Below are 19,018 nucleotides of genomic sequence, written 5' to 3'. Positions count from 1 at the left end.
GGCCTCGAACTCAGAAATCTGCCTGCCTCTGCCACCCAAGTGCTGGGATTAAAGGCGTGCGCCACCACCGCCCGGCTACTTTGTCTTTTTAAGACTTATTTATTTTATGTATATGAATACACTGTAGCTGTACAGATGGTTGTGAGCCTTCATGTGGTTGTTGGGAATTGAATTTAGGACCTCTGTGCTAACTCCAGCTTGTGTCAAGTTGATACACAAAACCAGTCACTATAAATTATAATGCTAACATGTCTAAAACATACCTCTTTTTGTAAACTTAATAAGATTCTTATAAGCTTCAGTGGCCCTACAAAACCAGAGGATCTTAACCTCCTGGTGACGGATAAGGGTGAGACCTGCACGTTTCTGGGGAAAATGATGAGTCCAATGGAGACCCAGATTGAGTCACTCCACAAATTGTTTAAAGAACTCCACTCATACAACCAGGACTCATCTGCATTCCACTCTTTCTGGCAGCCTTTGATCTTTACGAAAGGCTAGCCCGTTCACAGGGCTGACAATACTAATCTATTTTTTTTTTCTTCTAGCCCCACACCTTCTCCACTTCTTCCACACATGGAATTACATATCTCCAGGATGACAGTGAACCAGCTGCTTCTGCACCCATTCCTTCCCCTGAGTACGAACCCACCAACCCCTCACCCTCCCACCACATACCATCCCTCTCCAGCAGGAAGTAGCCAGATCTGAACAGGAGCCCCTAGGCCTAAAGAGACCAGTCAGGATGCTGAACTGGAACCCCTGTTCATCTCTGGAACAAGCCAGGAAACCCCATCTACTTCTCCTTCCCTGCCTGCTTGGAGAAAACTCTGGGCTAACTTGTCATCACTTCTCATCTTCGAGTTTCCTGCCAGGGGCTCTGTTTTCGACTAAGGACACAATCCCAGCTCCTAGATCACACGTCATCACCCCATATCCTAGAACCATTAAAACCCCCTTGCTTTAACCTGGATGTGTAACTTCACTGACCTCCACATGTGACATCGGCGAACCCACCTGAGAGCTGCCTCCTTATAAACCTCCCTTTCTCTACTTTGAATTTGTCTAATCTGGCCTATGTTTGCATCACTCAAAAAGAGGAAAAAAAAAAAACCATCAGGAAGAAGCTGTTGCTTCTTCCACCACTCAGGGAGCCGAGGCCGAGCAGCACTCTGGAAGTGGTGTGGTCCCCACCAAGTACCGAACACTTCTCCTAGTGGCACATGCTCCCAGGGGTGATCATAGCATCTTGGTCATGTCAGTTAGGAACACAGAGCCCATGAACTCCCCGCTGTGCCACGAGACCTCTTGATTCACACTTGTATGCCTGTAGTCACACCTTGTATGCCTGCAGTATAGCACTGTCACAGGGAAAGAGTCTGCTACTTTAGCTGTGTGCCTTATGTCCCCTGAAGTAGGTCATCCTGTCCCATGTACTGACTTACCTCTAAACTGTTCTGGGCATCTTTTCTGGGAAAGTGTGTGTGGGCATGTTGGGGTATGGCAAGTGTTGTGTAGCAGTTTCCATCCTTCAAGAAAGCTTCTTAAGACAGGATGTAAGCGGGGCTGGTGAGATGGCTCAGCAGGTAAGAGCACTGGCTGCTCTTCCCAAGGTCCTGAGTTCAAATCCCAGCAGCCACATGGTGGCTCACAACCACCCATAATGAGATCTGATGCCCGCTTCTGGTGCGTCTGAAGACAACTACAGTGTACTCATGTATAATGATAAATAAATCTTTGGGCTGGAGTGAGCAGAGGTTCTAAATTCAATTCCCAACAACCACATGAAGGCTCACAACCATCTGTACAGCTACAGTGTACTCATATACGTAAAATAAGTCTTAAAAAGATAGGAAGTAAACCATATTCACTAGCCCCCCCCCAAAGAGTATATGAATAATAAAGACGCAAACAGTCACTTCCCATCAAGCTGAGCCGCATGGAGGACATTTAGACCAGTCAGTTGGTAAAGACACACTCTGAACTGTTGAGTTACCAGCAGGCTGTACAGCGCGCTCTGGCTTTCCAGTTTCCATGAGCTGTCACCTGTGCTGGGAGGACCCTTGGGTGTTGCAGCTGTCTTTGAGTCATTTTCGCTCCTGTAGGTTACCCCTGTATTCCTGTGATTAGTCCCAATATGACTTAGCTCACCAAGTTGGACTTTGGTCATATTCACGCTTTGGACTGTCCTTGGTTCCCTAACTGAGGTGTGGTAGTGAACAGATAAAACCTCCACAGACTTTGTTTGCATTCTTGGCTCATAGGGAGTGGTACTACTGGAGGCGTGGCCTTGTTGGAATAGAAGTGGCCCCGTTCAAGAAATGACATCACTTTAGGGGTCTCCTACGCTCAAGCTATACCCAGTGTAGCACCCAGTCTCCATCTGCTTCCTGAGGATCAAGATGTAGAACTCTAAACTCCTGCTCCAGCACCATGTCTGCCTACAGGCTGCTGTGTTCCCTACCATGATGATGATGGACTGAACCTCTGAAGTGGTAAGCCAGCCCTAGAGGTTTCCCTTATAAGAGTTGCCTCGCTCATGGAGGCACTTCATAACAATAGAAACCCAAACTAAGACAAGGCATTTGTTCGTGTCTCCCCAGGAAAAGTTTGTCACACAACAGGGCAGGCTCACTCCGGGCTCACAGGAGTGAGGCCATCCTATCCATCTTGATTCTGTATGGGCAGACCCCACCCTTCCCCATTCTACCAATGATCCAGTAACCCTCAAAAACGCAGTACTGTTCTTTTCTTTGTACGTTTATTGAGTTTTCTCAACTCCTGGGTCACACTGCATTTTAACCCTGTGACTGAGTTGAGTTCTTTGGCTTTCCTAGAGGCTGGGCTTGGCAAGATTCTGCCCTGGCTGGAGGGTAGGATGTGAAGATGTTGTGGGAAGGGAGGCCACAGGCTAACAAGGTTTCTGGCCTAGACTTGACAGTAGGGCCAGGGAAGCATAGAGCGCACATGTGGGGCCCTGAGATGTTGGTTCCCAGTGCACCTGGCGGGGTTCTGCCTCCAGCCTTAGGCCACATTCTTCTAGTAAGACCCAGGTGGGAGCCTCTTCATCCCACTCATCCCAGAAGTCCCCAAGGATCAGGGAGGTCAGGGACACAGAACACCGCTCCTTCCACGGGGTGCTCTGTTCCAAGATGTGCTTCACCTACCAATAGAGGAGGGTAAGAGGTTATAGATGCAGCCTGTAGTTGGAACCTGAGGGATGCAGCACCTGCCAACCTCGATGTACCCAGGGCCCCAAGGCATTCCCCAAGGCCATGTCCTCTCACCAACTCCAGCTGCTTTGACAGCACCGTTGTCTCCAGAGCCTTAGCCAGCAGCTGCTGCTGGGTTTCACTCAGCACTGGGGAGAGATCTGGGCTGAGAGAGGGTTCCAGAATGCCCAATATAGAACCTAGTCCTCCCTTCCTGTCCCCTAATAACCCTTCCGTGGGCTGCTTACCAGTCAGTGCTCCTAGCAGGTAGAAGATAGGGGCCGCGAGTTCCAGCACCAGCTCTCCAGATTCGAGTACCAGATACTCAAGGATGCAGCCTGCTGGGCCATCCAGAGGCTCCACCTGCCCGCCACTGCACAGCCCCTGCTCTAGCTGAGGTAGGGATGGGGTAAGTGAGGCTGGGCAGGCTTGGGCAGACCCTGTCCACCTCCAACACTCTCACTCACTGAGGCTTCTAAGGCTTCCATGCTGGGCTGGTCCTGCAAAATCCTCCCGATGTCCATTAGTAGCTGTTGTCTCAACTCCATTTCTAAGCTCCTCAGCTCTGAGGTGGCAGCCTTCACCTCTGCATACAGGCCTTGGAAGTCCTCCTCGATTTCTTCCTTTTCGTGGATTCCATCTGGAGGGACAGAGAGAAGCCCATGTGGTCTTGGGGAATATGAGTTAGGAGGGGGTTGATCTAGGGAGCAGACGCAGAACCCGTGGAGTCCCAGGGTGGTCAAGGGGGTACTGACCTGACATGAGTTTGAGCTGCTCACCGATGGAACGTAGTGCAGCAAGCAGACTAAAGCTATGGCGCCTCTGGCCCACTGCTCTTCTGTGGTCTAGGCAGCACACGAGGGTGGTGGAAGGGGAAGAGCTGTTTTGTGCAGTGACCCAGGGACCACTGTCTCATATCAAAGAGGGCTGAGATTTTTCCTGAACCCTCCCAGATCCATCCCTTCTACTAATGGCAGCCCAGGGCAGATGGAAAGTTAAGCAGGCCCAGCAACATCACTGAGCTGAGCCACACCCGTTGTGTATACGTATGTGTGGTGTGAGCACAGAATACCTCAAAGCTAAGGGGGTATGTATGGCCAGGGGGTCTGGAGCCTTACCTGAGGAGGGCTCAAAAGTTCTCTGTTTCTCATCCGAGACGAGAAGGATATCTAGCAGCAGACACAAGCAGGTCACCATCTCCCTTAATCCCCAGGGCTCCTGGGACCTCATGAGATCCCACCCCTATCACCTACATATCAGTTCCTGGCACACTTGACCATCCTGTCTGAGAGATCATGCATGCAGGTGCCCACAGCATCCCCTGGCTAGCTGAAGCCTTCCAGGTTTCCTGCTTCTTTCCACATAGTCTGGGCTCTAGAGACAGTCCCTTGCCACTCACCCCATTTAGAGCCAATGAGCAGTTGGGCCACTCGGAATGCAAGGATGCTGCCTGCAGGAATGGTCACCATCTTCTTCCGGCTCTGGTGGCCTTTGCCTTCACCCTGAAGGATGGATATGGGATCGGGGGTGTAGAGTGAGCAGCTATGAATGGGGGTGTTGGTGACAGGCTCGCCATTGGGAATGGCCAATCTAGCCTTTAGCGGTTCCAGCTAACTGGGCAAGTGGGGCTATGGATTGCTTCTGGAGGGGCCTTGGAGGCAGAGGCAGGCAGATTTCTGAGTTTGAGGCTAGCCTGGTCTACAGAGTGAGTTCCAGGATAGCCACAGCCAGGGCTACACAGAGAAACCCAGCCTCGAAAAACAAAACAAAACAAACAAACAAACAAACAAACAAAAATCTTCTACCACTGCCCGGGATGTTGCTCCTGGCTTCTAAGATTCCTGTCATTGCTATGTGCCCAAGTAGGGCTAGGTAGGTTTTAGGGCTAACCACACACCTGCAAGCATGAGGCTCCAGGCAGTGTAAACTGGCCTGAGCCTTCCTGGCTGTGGATCTGGGTAATCTGCACCTCCTCTTTCGTCTGCAGCACCTCCGTCACCACAAACAGGTCATCCCCACGACTCCGAAGCTGTTGCAGGATTTTGTTCTCAGGCTGCTGCAGGTGCCTACAGAGAGATCGCCGGGGCTTGCCCACCGTGGACTAGCTTCCCTCCCTGCCATCCTGCGGACAGGTGAGATGGAAAGGCTAGGGAATCCAGGAGTCTGTGGATACCAGGCTTGGGAACCCACCAGGGCACTCCCAATAGCGTCTACCTAGGTGGTTGTAGGGGTGTGACGAGTTCAAACACGGAAAAGTGGACACGGGTGCCTATGGAAGGACTCTGTTATGTACAATCCATAAATGCTCCAAGCTCAGGTCACTCCCTCTCCATTGCAACCAGGAGCTCAGCCTGATTTCAAGGCTCTTGGGCCCTGCCTCCATATCCTGATCTTCAGGACACAGTCCTGGCAACTGAAGCTTAACATCCTCCCCAACCTGCCGTTTGTACTGCTCCGTTCCTCTGGGGCTTCTCTTGTTCAGTGCTGAGAGACACTGCCTCAGAACCCTTCTGATGCCTACAACCCAGCAACCTTCCCAAGAAGCACGGCTGCTCATGGTAAGAGAGTGGGCATTAGCCTTCGGGGGCTCACCTCTCACGCTGCATGATCTCCCAGGTCTTCTGAGTCACACGCAGTATGCACACATTCATGGAGGCGCTGGAACTGTCAGACACTGCAGCCCCACCAGAAATTGTCCCTTCTCCCGTGCCTGACAACTTCACGCTGCCCTGAATGTTCCCATCGACGACATCAGAGACTTGGAAGGAGCCAAAACACTCCGGTTCTAAAACAAGACCAGCTCTAAGGTCCTATTCCAGTAGCCACTGCCTTGCCTTTCCTCTGTAGCAAGGGGGCCTTTAAAGAACTCCCTACTCCTGCTAGAGAGATGGCTCAGCAGTTAAGAACATTGCTCTTCTGAAGGTCCTGAGTTCAAATCCCAGCAACCACATGGTGGCTCACAACCACCTGTAATGAGATCTGACACCCTCTTCTGGTGTGTCTAAAGACAGCTACAATGTACTTACATAGAGCAATAAATAAATCTTTGGGCTGGAGCAAGTGGGGCCGGAGTGAGCAGAGGTCCTGAGTTCAATTCCCATCAACCACAGGATGGCTCACAACCATCTGTACAGCTACAGCACACTCATATACATAAAATAAAAATATACATATACATAAAAAAAAATAACTCCCTACTCGACCAGAGGAGTAGAGCTGAGCATGCCCAGTAAGATGGCAGACTGGGTTTCACCCACTCCCTTCTGTCCAATCTGGGGGCTCAGGATGGGGAAGAGGGAGTGGGAAAGGAGATACCTGGTTCTGGAGCATTGGGTTCCAGGATATCCTTTATTGACAGGTTGACACATGTATAACGGGGTTTCCAGAACCAGGAGCTTGGGAGTTTCCTGCTTAGGAGGCAGTAAGGCCTGAAGCTGGTCGAATTCCGAAGACAGTCTACCGGAATGAGATCTCCTTTGCTGCCGCTTACCTCCTTGATCACACTCTTGACCACTGTCTCGAAGGCCGATGGCATGATCCTGCGGGAGACGGTGGAGGTCCACACTTAGTTGCCTCCAGCACTCAGGAACCCCTTCCCTTCCAAGTAGCCTTGCCTTGTTAGTCCTGGCACATTCTGCACGACCAACACAACACAGACACTGTTCACTCTGTGGCTCACTTACCTGTTTCTCTCTGGGGCCACCGGCACTTGATTGAGGACAAAGTAGCCTACAGCAGGCCCTGCACAATCCACACCATTAATTACTCTGTATAGCCCTTGGCCATCTGCTAAAGTCTAAGATACCTTGTTGCCCTCGCTGGCTGAGGGCCAAGGCTGGGGAAGGAACACTAGCCCCCACTTCTAGCGGACTTTGGTACAGGAGCCCACAGCAAAGCCAGTGTTCCAGGGTTCCAGGGCTGTCATGTACAACTCTGTGAGCTACCTGACCTGAGTGAACTTTCTCGGGTCAGAGGCCAAAACAGGCCTGGGACAGAAAACCGTGGCAGCGTGGAGGAACAGTTCTACCCCTAGGAAACTGGTTCTCTGGGTTAACGGTAGAGAGTGAGGCAGGAAGGCCCTTGGGGATCAGGGAGGGACTTGTGGGCCAGGAAATCAGCATTCAGCCCAAAAGCCTAGAGAGTCCCCAGTCCTCCCCCCACATACTCCCCCCTCCCCAATGTCAAGCCCAAACCAGGCTGGCTGGTCCCACTGTGTCCGCTAGTGGGTGGCCTCTATAGAGACTAGGCCCTAGCTGCTAGGGTCTCTTTCAAGCTGTTTTCAAGGTATAGTGGGGCTTCTGGGAAGGGCTGAATCCCCAACTCAAGAAACAGGCATCCAGGCCACAAAGTAGACCACACCAGAGGAGGGGCGGTTGGGCTCGGGGAGGGCTGAGTGGCAAGCAGGTGTCTCACCTCGATTTTCACTCCTGCCGAGGTATCTGGGTCCACCAATCGAAGCAAGAACGTGCTGGGGTACCGGGGAGGGGTCTCTTGTCTGCTCACCCCGGGAGCAACGGGAGCCAGGAACAAGAGCGGTTCTGGAGGCAGCAGGACACAAAAGTGAAACCGCGAACGCGGCGCGTTCAAGGAGCCCTCCCTCCCGGAACAGCGGCGCAGCCTGCCCCAGCCTCCTCCTCCCCGGAGCCCGCCTGGGCTTCGGGAAGCCCAGGTAACGGGTTCCTACAACTCCGCAGCGCTTATTCTTTCTTAAACACCTGGGCCATAGTAAAAGATCTGAATGGACTTCTCTAGAGAGACACAACTCTACCAGTTGCCAGCAAGCACATCATTAGTTATCAGGAAAATGCAAATCAAAACTAGATAGCATCAAAACATCGGCTGGCTGTCATCCTAAGTAAATAGTAGTAAGACTAGAAAAAACGAACCCGAAGGTCCAGACAGGAAACTGGAAATAAGAGGAGCTGCTCTAGAATACAGAGGCAAGTGAATGTAGCAATTGGACTTTTAGGTGCATATCCAAAGCAAGAGGTCATTTTGGGGTTGTGGCTATCAATGGTGAAGTGTTGCTTAAAGAGCAAACAGGAGGTCAAACAGATATGCGTACACCAATGTTTGTGGTAGTGTTTAAATTTTCCTCTTGAGATTTTAAAAACGTTTATCTTATGTGTGGGAGTGTTTTGTCTGCATGTATGCATGTGCACCCTATGTGGGTGCCAGGAATTGAGTCCTGGTCCTCTGTACATGTTCTCAACCTCTGAACCATCTCTCCAGTCTCCATGGTAACATTTTAAAGAGTCAAACAGATAATCTTAAGTGACCTGAATGTCCATCAATTCATACATAGATTCAAATAATAGTAAGTCTATACAGTATTTTGTCCAGCTCTGGGCCCTGTACACACTAGGCTAAAAAGCACCCTATGATTAAGCTCTGTCACCAATCCACAATAGGATGGTTGCGTGGCTATTAGGAGGCATGAATGCACTTCTAAGATACACTGTAGAATGTGGATGAAACCTGAAAACATGGCCACAAGCAGAAGAAGCCAGACCAAAACTAAACCAAGGCAACCAACCAACCAACCAAACAAACAAACAAAAACACTGACACATTACTGTATGAAATCCTTAAAATAAACCAATCTGTTAGTGGGTGCCAGTGTCTAAGGGACGAAGAACCAAGGAAAAACTCCTAATGGTTTTAGAGATTTTTTGTTTGTTTGTTTGTTTTTGTTTTTTGGGGGGGGGTATGGGCAATAGCCACACACACTTTTATTTATGTATGCATTTGTTTATTTAATTTAACTTTGAGACAGGGTCTCTTTATGTATCCCCTGCTGGCCTGAAGCTCACTAAATAAACAAGACTATCTTGGCACTCACAGAGATTCACCTGCCTGAACGCTGGGATTAAAGGCATGCAACACTCTGCCTATACATGTTTGAATATACTAAACTCACAGGATTATGCACTTTTAAATGGCTGGAGTATATGGTATATGAATTGCTTCTCAATAACGGCATTTATTTTTAAAAGTTCTGGACTCAGGGAGGGGGGCCTGTAGAGATGGCTCAGCAGTTAGGAGCATGTGTAGTCTTATAGAGGATTCAAGTTCAGTTCCTAGCACTCACACGGTAGCTAGTAATCAAGTTCCAGAGGATCTAGTGAGTTCTTCTGGCTTTCAAGGGCACTACACCACACATGGTAGTACACACACACACACACACACACACACACACACACACACACACAAACAGACAGACACAAGACACACAAGAAGACAAAGCATAAAATAATAAAGAAAAATGTTTTAAATAAATCTTGAGTTTAGTAGAAGCACTCAATCTAGCTACAGGCTCCTCAGGGCCATAGTGTTCTGGTATCAGGTGCTGTGGACCTATCCCCTGCACACAGTTGCTTATAACCAGCCCTCCCAGGCCTCTCTTTGGCTGTGGATTGGAACAATGTGGCTAGAGCCCCAGGTTTAATGTAGGGCTCTTGAGAGTGTCTCCTCTCCCAGGCTTGGACATGGTAGGAACAGGCTGCTGCCCGGCCCCTCCATTGACATCTCCCAGCTCTTCAGAGATGTTTGCAGCCCGTCCAACATTTCATTTCAACGTATTGCTAGTCAGAGCTGTTCCCTACCAGGACCTCAGAACTCAAGAAGCTCGTTCATATGCTGACTCTAGGGATTTGTAGGCCCTCTCTATCGGAGGGGCCCACACACGTGAGGCTAACCCGGTATGGGTGTGGTCTCTTCTTGATGAAGACTGGGCACTGGTTCAGATGCAGCTTGCCTGGTGCAATTCCTTGTTTACATTTTTGGTACTTTTAAAAGTAATCTGAAGTGCAAAGTACTGGGTGGGTTGGTTGGCTCCTGACTAGGGGCTTATCTTCTTTGCCTTCTCCCTTCCTGAGGGGTCAGCATCCTTCCTGCCTTGGGCAAGGGGGATGTAGACCAAGCTCTGCTCACCTGCTAATGCAGACCTTGCAGCCTGACCTTGGATCTGGCTAGAGACACCCAGGGCAGAGATGCCACAGCAAAAGAGCCCTTTATCCCTTCCTGAGCTACTCAATTCTGCTGCTTCTAGGCTTTTACCTTAAAGACTCATTCTCTCTCTCTCTCTCTCTCTCCCTCTCTCTCTCTCTCTCTCTCTCTCTCTGTGTGTGTGTGTGTGTGTGTGTGTGTGTGTGTGTGTGTGTATGCACATATGCACGCACACCTATGCATGCATCCCTGTGCCTGGCCTGGGACTTGTCCTGAAGGCTCTGCAGTAAGTATTAATTAGTGTACTTACTATGCTAAAGACACAAGCTATGCTAAGCTATGACTATGGGTTTTCTTGTAGCAGGTTCTAGTGCTGAAGAGATCCCTGCCCTAACCTGCAGGTGATTTCTGGTGTCCCTGGAATGTTGTCATTGCACAAAACTAGAAAGTTAGATCCAGACAAAAGGGAAACATTATCTTGTGTTGACAAAACCCCAGAGCCAGCCCATCAGGTAGAGGGTCTGTGGAGCTTTGGGTGCACCTTGAGCTAGGAATGAGCTCATTTGATAGTCATGAGTCCATTTTCTTGTTGGTTTCAGTAGGATGCTCCAAGGAGTGTAAGGCTGAGTATAGATGTATGTGTCCTAGTTTACTCCATCTGTCAACTTGATTCAACCTAGAATCACTTGGGATGGAGAACCTCAAGAAATGCCTAGAATGGATTGGCCTGTGGGTAGGTATGAGAGGCTAGCATCTTCAATGGTGATTCATGTGGGAAGGGCCAGCCCTGTGTGGGTGCTATCATCCCTAGACATCCTTAAATGTGCTGGGGCTTTATAAGAAAACTATGGGAGTCTAGGCCTGGGAGTGAGCCAGGAGACAAGCCAGAAAGCAGCTTTCCTCCATGGTATCTGCTACAGCTTGGGTTCCTGTGCTGACCTCCTTCAAAGATGAACTGTGACGTATAAGCCAAATAAACCTTTTCTTCCCAGAGGGTCTTACCACAGCAACAAGAAGCAAACCCAAACAGTACGTGTACATTGTATGCATGTCTTTATATCTGTATGTATTAGGTAGACATGTGTATATTTACTTGTTCATGTGTTTGTACCTGTAAAAAAAACCTGTATGTGTTCTTTTTTCTATATATGAGCATGTGCAAGCGTGTGTATCTGGAAGTATAGATGCATTTGAGTTTATGTGTGCGAATTTGCACAATGTGTGTGTTTGAGTGTATCAGTGGGTCTTGTGCCAGGCCAGGGCTGTCCACTGCAGGAAGTGACTCCATCTGACATACCAAGTCTTCAATCTTCCCCTGGTCCCTCTCTAAGTAGTACTGACCCTCATGAGCCCTCACCAGCCTTGTTGTTTCTTTCTCCCTCTCCTGTAGTCTAGTCTAGGAACAGTAGCAAATGGTCTTTGTTTTGAGACAGGGTCTTTTTATGTATCCCTGGCTGTCCTGGAGCTCACTAGGTAGACCAGGTTGGCCTCAAACTCATGGAGATCCTGATGCTGCTGTTTCCCACGAGTGCTGAGATTGGTCCATGAGCCACAGTGCCCTGCTGGAAGTGGCCTTTGGAGTATAGAGTGGTTTCGTCTTGTGGGTTTTCAGCAGGAACTCATAAGCTCTGCTTTTCTTCTGTTCTTGTTTTTCGGTTTTTAAGACTTTGTATTACATTTGATGTATTTGTGTGTATATGCGTGCGGGTATGTACACATGAGCTAGAGCTGATTTGTTAAGGTTAGAGGGTGACCTTCTAGAGTTGGCTATGGGGAGCCCAGGTCCTCAGGCTTGGGAATGGCTGCTTTTGTTTACTGAATCCCCTTGCTGGTCTCTGGTCTACTTTTTTTAGAAGACCAGTGTGCATGGGGAGTCAGGACTTTCTGAGGCATGGAGGCTAGGTAGGTGCCTGCCATCCACAGGGAGGGCAAAACAGGCTGTGGCACATTGTGCCTGTCCTCTGCAGACAGTGGTCTGAGGTAGCCAATGGCCTGGGTGCATGTGCTCCTGTCCTGCATCCCTTATTCACATCTTCAGTTCTTTAATAATAATCCCAAACCAACATCGCCAGGCTTGTTGGCTCCAGACAGCCGATCAGAGAGTACGGAGGCGCACAGCAGGGCCAGTCCTCATTCCCCCTCTGGCCCCATTCACAGGCTGAGGGCCCCTAGTTCCTCTTGAGGGTCAAGGAGTCTAGGGCACATTGCTGCAACTCCCAGACACCCTGTGTGATGGGCTTCCTCCTTCTGATTAGGTTATGGGCTTTGGGAATCTATGAGGGTGACCAAGGCCACTCTGGGCAAAATCTGGAAAGGCTTTTGTGGCTGAACTGTGACCAGAGCCTGGGACCCTTGGAGCAGAATTCTGGAACGAGTGGGAGAAGGGTCATTTAGGCGAGGTGTGCCTTTACATGCATGGTCCTGCTAAAGAGGAAGCATACTGTGCAGTCGCCGCCTGCCAGATTTGGCATTGGGTCAAGAACGGTGGCACGGGGCCAATAACAGCAATGAACCTCAGGGACTAAAGACCCTGGCCACAGAACGGACAAGTTGTGGAACACAAGAAGGCCAATGACAAAAGGGACTCAGGACTAGTCCAGCGGCCAGCCTTGGGGTGGGGGTGGGGGTGGGGGTGGGGAGCATAGTCAGGACTCTGTAACAGGAGGACCTAGGAATGTGAGGGAGGAGGTAGGGAGGAGCGTCTATCTAGTTCATAAACGCTTGGCTAGGCTGCCTGGTGGGCCCCTGGAGGGAGGGAGGCATTAGCTTGGCTCCTCCCCCAGCCCTTCAGCTTTTAGCCCATCTTACACGCAGCACTGGGTGGCTGAAGCGGAAGCTGTGCAGACAGCGGCCATGGGAGCAACGGGATAGGCCTTTTGGGTCCAGATGGGATGGGAGGGGTCAGGAGGGGCGACAGAAAAACCCAGAGTACTGAGGGAAAGTGGCCCAGCAGCTGTCCCCTGGAGACAGGCAGTGGAAGTTAAAGGGGGCCACGTTACCTCATGTAGCCCAGGCCCGTTCCTGGCACGTCCTTCTCTTTCTATTTCTTCTCGAGGGAGTCAGATCCCAGAACCAGCTGGATGGGATGAAGGGACATAGTGGCCTGTGTCTCCCACCCCCACCGACCCACAGCATCTCTCCCAGGTCTTTCTGCCTGACACCGCTTTGGGAGTAGGGCTTGTTTTTCCGTCTGTTAGTGATCCCTGAAGGCTCAGGACTTAGCACATGGAAGACTGGACTGTGAGGCTGAGTCTAGATAGCAAAACAGAACTTTATGAGAGCACAGGAAGGGAAAGAACCCCCTGACTCACCTTGGAGTCAGATTGAAACTCACTCAGCAGCAGAAAAGCAAGATTAACATTTGCAGTAAAGGCTGCTGACATAGAGATAACATTCTCAAATGTAGGTATTTTATGTTGAAAGTAGCATTGCCAGGTCTTAGGCCTGAGTGTGTATCACTTTGGCTAGGTCCTCACTCTTTTTTTTTTTTTTTGGTTTTTCGAGGCAGGGTTTCTCTGTGTAGCCTTGGCTGTCCTGGAACTCACTCTGTAGACCAGGTTGGCCTCGAACTCAGAAATTCGCCTGTCTCTACCTCCCAGCCCGGTCCTCACTCTTTACTGTTAGTTGTCCAGGGGTCCTTGCAGGTGACAGACGAGAAAGGAAAGAAGTTTGGAGAGATGAGGATGAGAACCCAGTGCAGGCTGACTTGTCAACCTGGATCAGACTTCCAGGGAGTCTAATGCCAGGTGGTTCATTGTCAACAGATTTAAAACACAGTACAATTGAGAGGAAGGTTTTCAGGTAACAACTGGTCCAATTCCAGACACACAATAAAGCTTAAGGTGTGTGTGGCTACATATAAATTCCTTTACAAAGTCCACGTGACCATGTGACCTTGAAGGTAAGGAAGTTCACAGAGTACATGTGATAAGGAATGGTCCAGGGAGGAAGGAGTCTGGGATAATCATTCTGGGAAATTTGGGTGAGGTCGGCCTCCACAGTATGTCATCAGGTTATTAACAAAATCTATTCCCAGCCTTCAGGATGGGAAAACAGGTATTTTGCATCCTCCATTGAGAAGAGGCCTCTGTGTGTTTAATATTCCTGGTGTCCCCAGTGGTCTGTGGGCACACAGATTTTTGTGCCCCGAACAAATTGTCCCTCAGGAACCATCTGGTGGCCTCATTTAGGTTTCTTTCCTTTTCTTTTTTAAAGATTTATTTATTTTATGTGAGTACACTGTTGCTGTCTTCAGACAGAAGAGGGCATCAGATCCCATTACAGATGGTTTCATTTTTTTTTGGCAGCTTTTTGAAGAAAATTTCAAATCCCACCAAAACGCAATATATGATTATTGTAAAAACAGCCAGCTATGGCTATCCCTCGAGGAACCTGTGCCCATGTTTTGCTTTGAGTGATTTTTCTTTGAGAACCTCAGGCCCATGCGTTCCATCTGAGCACCTCTCATTCTCTTAATTCTGGTGCCTAAGCCTATATTAAAATGTTTATTACACCTCAACTCTGATTCAACTTTGGTCTGAGTTGAGGTCCCTAAAAGTCTAAGGGAACTCTTTAGGCAGCTGAGGGTGACACTGGGGAGCTATACCTCCTGTCTCTGACAAGTTCATACTGTCCACATATTCCCAAGGGCCTGGTGGAATGCACTGTTCTAGGGTCAGGGATGCCAAATTCAACCAAATTCTACACAAATTCTCCAAAGAGGAAAGGTGTTAGTTGGCAAGAAGTTTTTGTTGTTGTTGTTTGTGTTTTGTTTTTTTCCAGAAAGGGTTTCTCCGTGTAGCTCATCTGTAGAGAAGACCAGGCTGGCTTCTAACTCAGATCTGCTTGCCTCTGCCTCCTGAGTGCTGGAATAAAGGTGTGTGCCACCACTGCTGACTTGGCAAGACGGTTTTTGAAAAAGGCGGAAGGAGAAGTGTGGATAGGCTGCTTAGACCCAATGACTGTTTTTGGAAACCCAGGGTACGGCTTGACAACAGCAAGTGGTGGAGATGGCTCTGTTGTACTGTTTAAACCATCTTATCTGAGTTGTTTCAATTACGAAAATCTATGCAGTCTACAAAGTAAGTTCCAGGACAGCAGGGCTCTACACAGGGAAACAAACAAACAGGGTCCAGAGAGATGGCTCAGCAGTTAAAAGCACTGACTGTTTTTCCAGAGGTCCTGAGTTCAATTCCTATGGTGGTTCACAACCACCTGTATTGGGATCTGATGCTCTTTTCTGGTATTTCTGAAGACAGCAACAGTGTACTCACATACATAAAACAAACAAATAATTCTTTAAAGAAGAAAAATAATGAGCTGGTGAGATGGCTCAGTGGGTAGGAGCACCGACTGCTCTTCCAAAGGTCCTGAGTTCAAATCCCAGCAACCACATGGCGGCTCACAACCATCTGTAATGGGATCTGATGCCCTCTTCTGGTGTGTCTGAAGACAGCGAAAGTGTACTCATATGAGTAAAATAAATAAATCTTAACAAACAAACAAACAAACAAAAAGAATCTCTGGGAGGGTTCCTGAGAAAACTATTGTCTCAGACACATGGGGCTGAAGCCTTACTGTGTCTAGTTTTAATGAACCTAAGAAGAGGGAGCTCATCCATCCGGAGATTATCCACCTTCACACTAACAAAATAAGCCAGGGGTAGCTCTGTGGGTCTGAGCCCCGCCCAGCTCTCTCTGCCCACTTCTCTTTCAGTCACTTCCTGCTCTAGTCTCTTCAGGAGGCATGGGACAGCCTGCCAAGGGCCTTTCCATTCACGCTCATCTGATGGCCCCTGCTTGCTGATGATGGTTGTGTTGGCCAGGAAGGAGACTGAAGGGCCACACCCTGAAAGTGGGAATGGAAAAAATTCCCAAACTGAGTGCAGGCTGAGTCAGTGGAGGGGGAGAACATGCTTTTGAAGGCCGCTGCAGATGACATGTACACGGTGGATCTGACATTCCGGAAGTCCATGCTCTCCAGAGAAAAATACTTTAATTAAAAAAAATAATTGATTCACTTTAATTTAATTTTTAATAATTAAAAATTCACTTTACATCCCAGCTCCTCCCTCCTTTCTCCCCAGTCCCACCCTTACAAACCCATCATCCCCCCCACCCCCCTCTACTCAGAGAAGGAGGAACCCTCCTTGGGTACAGCCCCACCCTAAGACATCTAGTCCCAGCAGCACTAGGCACATCCTCTCCCACTGAGGTCCAACCAGGAAGTCCAGTGGTGACACTTTCCCCTTAGACTAGTGCCAGGACATACTTTATTGAGGCAGTATCTGGGAGGTCTTGGGAGTTAAGGTCTGGGAAGGTACATATGGCCAGGCCTAGGGCACACTCAAGGTGACTTGGGACCAGATCAGTATGAAGATGGGAAGATCAGAGGAAGCCCTTGCATTGTAAGAGCTGGAAGAGAGTGTAGGAGGTGGTGCCTAAAAGCAAAGGGGATGGAGAGGGACCAGAGACAAATGAACCTTGGGGAAGGAAAAGAAGGCACCTAGTACAGCATGGGCAGCATGGATGTGTGACTCCGGCTCTCCCTCCACTTCTACCTATCTAGTCTTCACTGCTATCTATCTGTTCTTCACTGTGACTTGCATTTGGGCTTCTCTGCAAGCAGGCATGCTTCACGGAGAAAAAACACAGGCAGAGCTAGAGCTGGGCGATGGAGGTATGTGCCTTTAATTCCAGCACTTGGGGGCTGGTAAGATGGCTCAGCGGGTAAGAGTACCGACTGCTCTTCAGGTCCTGAGTTCAAATCCCAGCAATGGTGCCTCACAGCCACCCACAATGAGATCTGATGCCCTCTTCTGGTGTCTGAAGACAGCTATAGTGTACTTACTTATATGTAATAATAAATAAACCTTTGGGCCGGAACAAGCAGGGACTGAGGGAGCAGGGTTTACCGGGAGCGAGCAGGGCTGACCAGAGCAAGCAGAGGTCCTAAAAAAAGTCAATTCCCAACAACTAGATGAAGGTTCACAACTATCTGCTCAGATACAGTATGCTCATATACATAAAATAGATAAATAAATCTTAAAAAAAAAAAAAAGAAAAGAAAAAAAAAAAGAAAGAAAAATCCCAGCACTTGGGAGGCAGAGGAAAATGGATTTCTGAGTTTATGTCCAGACTGGTTTACTGTTAGTTTCAGAATAGCCAGGGCTACACAAAGAAATCCTGTCTAGAAAAACAAAATGGGTTGGGAGGCAGAAAACCCAGAAGGAGAGCAGGCCATGGGTAAATGGCCACAAAGTACTGACTCAGGGTAGGCAAGACAGGAGATGGCAGAGCTATCCTTGGAGCTGGGGGACAAGAAGCTGAGCCAGCATCACGTTTGGTGGATGGGTGCTGAACTGGGCCTACATTCTAACTGAAGTCTTGGTTTTAGGTGTTGACTCCAGCTCTGTATGCAATAGGATTGTTGTGAAGACCCATCCCTGTCACACCCAGGGGGATGTGGCTGTGAGCCTTTGGAGCACAAGGGGTGGCCAATTTGTGTTTTTAAATTAACTAATACATTAATTCTTTGGCTTTTATTTTATGTGTATGGGTGTTTTGCCTGCATGTTTTGCCATGCAGTGCCTGTGGAGGTTAGAAGAAGGCCTCAGGTCACTTGGGACTGGAATTACAGAGGATTATGAGTGGTCATGTGGGTTCTGGGAATGGAACCTGGGTTCTCTGAAAGGGCAGCCAGTCCTCTCAGCCACTGAACTATCTTTCCAGCCCTCATATAAGTGCTTTTAAAGCTTTGTGATGGAAGATTCCAACGCAATCATTCTCGGATACCTTCACTTCCTGTTCTGAGTTTCCCTGAAGTCATACCTACTTCCCCTCACACATACACATGTACACATCAGGTTAATTTTAGTGTTATAAATGTATTACATAGTATTGGAATTCATAAACAATGTGGCACTTGATATTTTTTATGTTAATCCCTGAATATGCTTCATTGTTTCCTAAGAATAAAATATTCCAAAAGTATCATTGGGTTAGAGACATGGCTCAACAGCTGTTCTTGAAGAAGACCCCAGTTTGATTCCTAGCATCCACAGTGTGACTAGACACCAGTTATAACTCCATCTCTAGGGATATCCCATGCCTCTGCCCTCCATAAGCATCTTTGCTTATGTGCATGCACTCCAACTCACATACATACATTCAAGTATTCAATATATATATATATATATATATATATATATATATATACACACACACACATATATATTGTTCTTTTAAAGGTAGCTATGGTCTTGACTCACATGGCAAACTACCCTTCAGAAAAGTGACATGGCTCTCAAGGCGACTGGACCACACACTTCTACTCCTGCTGTCAACACTAGATGTGGATTTAAAAAAAAACAATTTAATGCGCTTGTGTGTGTGTGTGTGTGTGCAAGCATGCAAGTGTGTATGTCACAGAGTGCCTATGAAGGTCAATTTTTCAGGAGTTGGTTCTCTCTTCCTCCACACAGGATCCAGACATTGAACTGGGTTGTTAGGCTTGGTGGCAAGTGCCTTTACTCACTGGCCCCAGAAGTGGATTGCTTTTCTCTTCAATATGACAAGTATCACCGGCAAGATCAGTGTCTGTAAAATAATTCTGACAGTGCCCACCTCACTGACAGTTGTTCATCCTTGCATAAATCCACAAGCTCTGTCCTCTTAAGAGTGCCCAGAGCTCTCTTGTGATCTCAGTACTGGATCCTAGGAGTTGAGAATTCAGCCAGAACAGAGGAGAACACACCTCAGCGCTGGACCTTGTGAGCACACCAGTTTTTGCTGCAAATAAATCAAAACTAAACTTAGTTGTTTAACAAAAATAAAATAAAATCAGAAAACAGAAAACAA

At 48.5% G+C, this 19,018-nt stretch overlaps 2 protein-coding genes and 1 long non-coding RNA gene across 4 annotated transcripts in view; 2 read left to right on the top strand and 1 right to left on the bottom strand.

Moving 5' to 3' along the window:
- Mroh6 (maestro heat like repeat family member 6) overlaps window positions 1–1,072 on the top strand; it is a 20,375-nt gene extending 19,303 nt beyond the window's left edge. The window contains exon 15 of the transcript XR_004112129.1: window positions 549–1,072. The gene's annotated coding sequence lies outside the window, so the exon portion shown is untranslated. The remainder of the gene's footprint in view (window positions 1–548) is intronic.
- Window positions 1,073–2,742: 1,670 nt separating this feature from the next.
- Window positions 2,743–7,739, bottom strand: Gsdmd (gasdermin D). 2 transcript variants are annotated; one of them, XM_031346425.1, is made up of 11 exons: window positions 7,626–7,739; window positions 6,528–6,751; window positions 5,805–5,997; window positions 5,110–5,278; window positions 4,612–4,714; window positions 4,331–4,381; window positions 3,968–4,057; window positions 3,680–3,852; window positions 3,461–3,605; window positions 3,288–3,361; window positions 2,745–3,163 (listed from the first exon to the last, which is right to left on the bottom strand). In XM_031346425.1, exons 2-11 carry the CDS (start codon window positions 6,745–6,747, stop codon window positions 2,912–2,914), a joined length of 1,470 nt encoding a protein of 489 aa, XP_031202285.1. In that variant the 5' UTR covers window positions 6,748–6,751; window positions 7,626–7,739; the 3' UTR covers window positions 2,745–2,911. The 2 variants fall into 2 exon arrangements, with proteins under 2 accessions (XP_031202291.1, XP_031202285.1); XM_031346431.1 differs by lacking the exon at window positions 7,626–7,739 and having other exon boundaries at window positions 2,743–3,163; window positions 6,528–6,853.
- A 57-nt stretch (window positions 7,740–7,796) lies between these two features.
- On the top strand, window positions 7,797–19,018 carry LOC116074211. The gene is made up of 2 exons (XR_004112142.1): window positions 7,797–7,881; window positions 18,643–19,018. It is a non-coding gene; the product is annotated as an uncharacterized LOC116074211 (long non-coding RNA).

This window comes from Mastomys coucha, unplaced genomic scaffold (genome assembly GCF_008632895.1).
Source record: "Mastomys coucha isolate ucsf_1 unplaced genomic scaffold, UCSF_Mcou_1 pScaffold11, whole genome shotgun sequence".
Lineage (NCBI taxonomy): Eukaryota > Metazoa > Chordata > Mammalia > Rodentia > Muridae > Mastomys > Mastomys coucha.
This window is presented reverse-complemented; position numbering and strand designations above follow the sequence as displayed.

Coding starts and splice junctions, on each gene's coding strand:
- Gsdmd (XM_031346425.1), bottom strand. CDS start 6,747: ATGCCATCGGCCTTCGAGACAGTGGTCAAGAGTGTGATCAAGGAGGTA. Junction 3,606..3,679: donor TGGAAGCCTTAGAAGCCTCA/GTGAGTGAGAGT, acceptor TCCCTACCTCAG/CTAGAGCAGGGGCTGTGCAG. Junction 3,362..3,460: donor CCTGCTAGGAGCACTGACTG/GTAAGCAGCCCA, acceptor ATCTCTCCCCAG/TGCTGAGTGAAACCCAGCAG.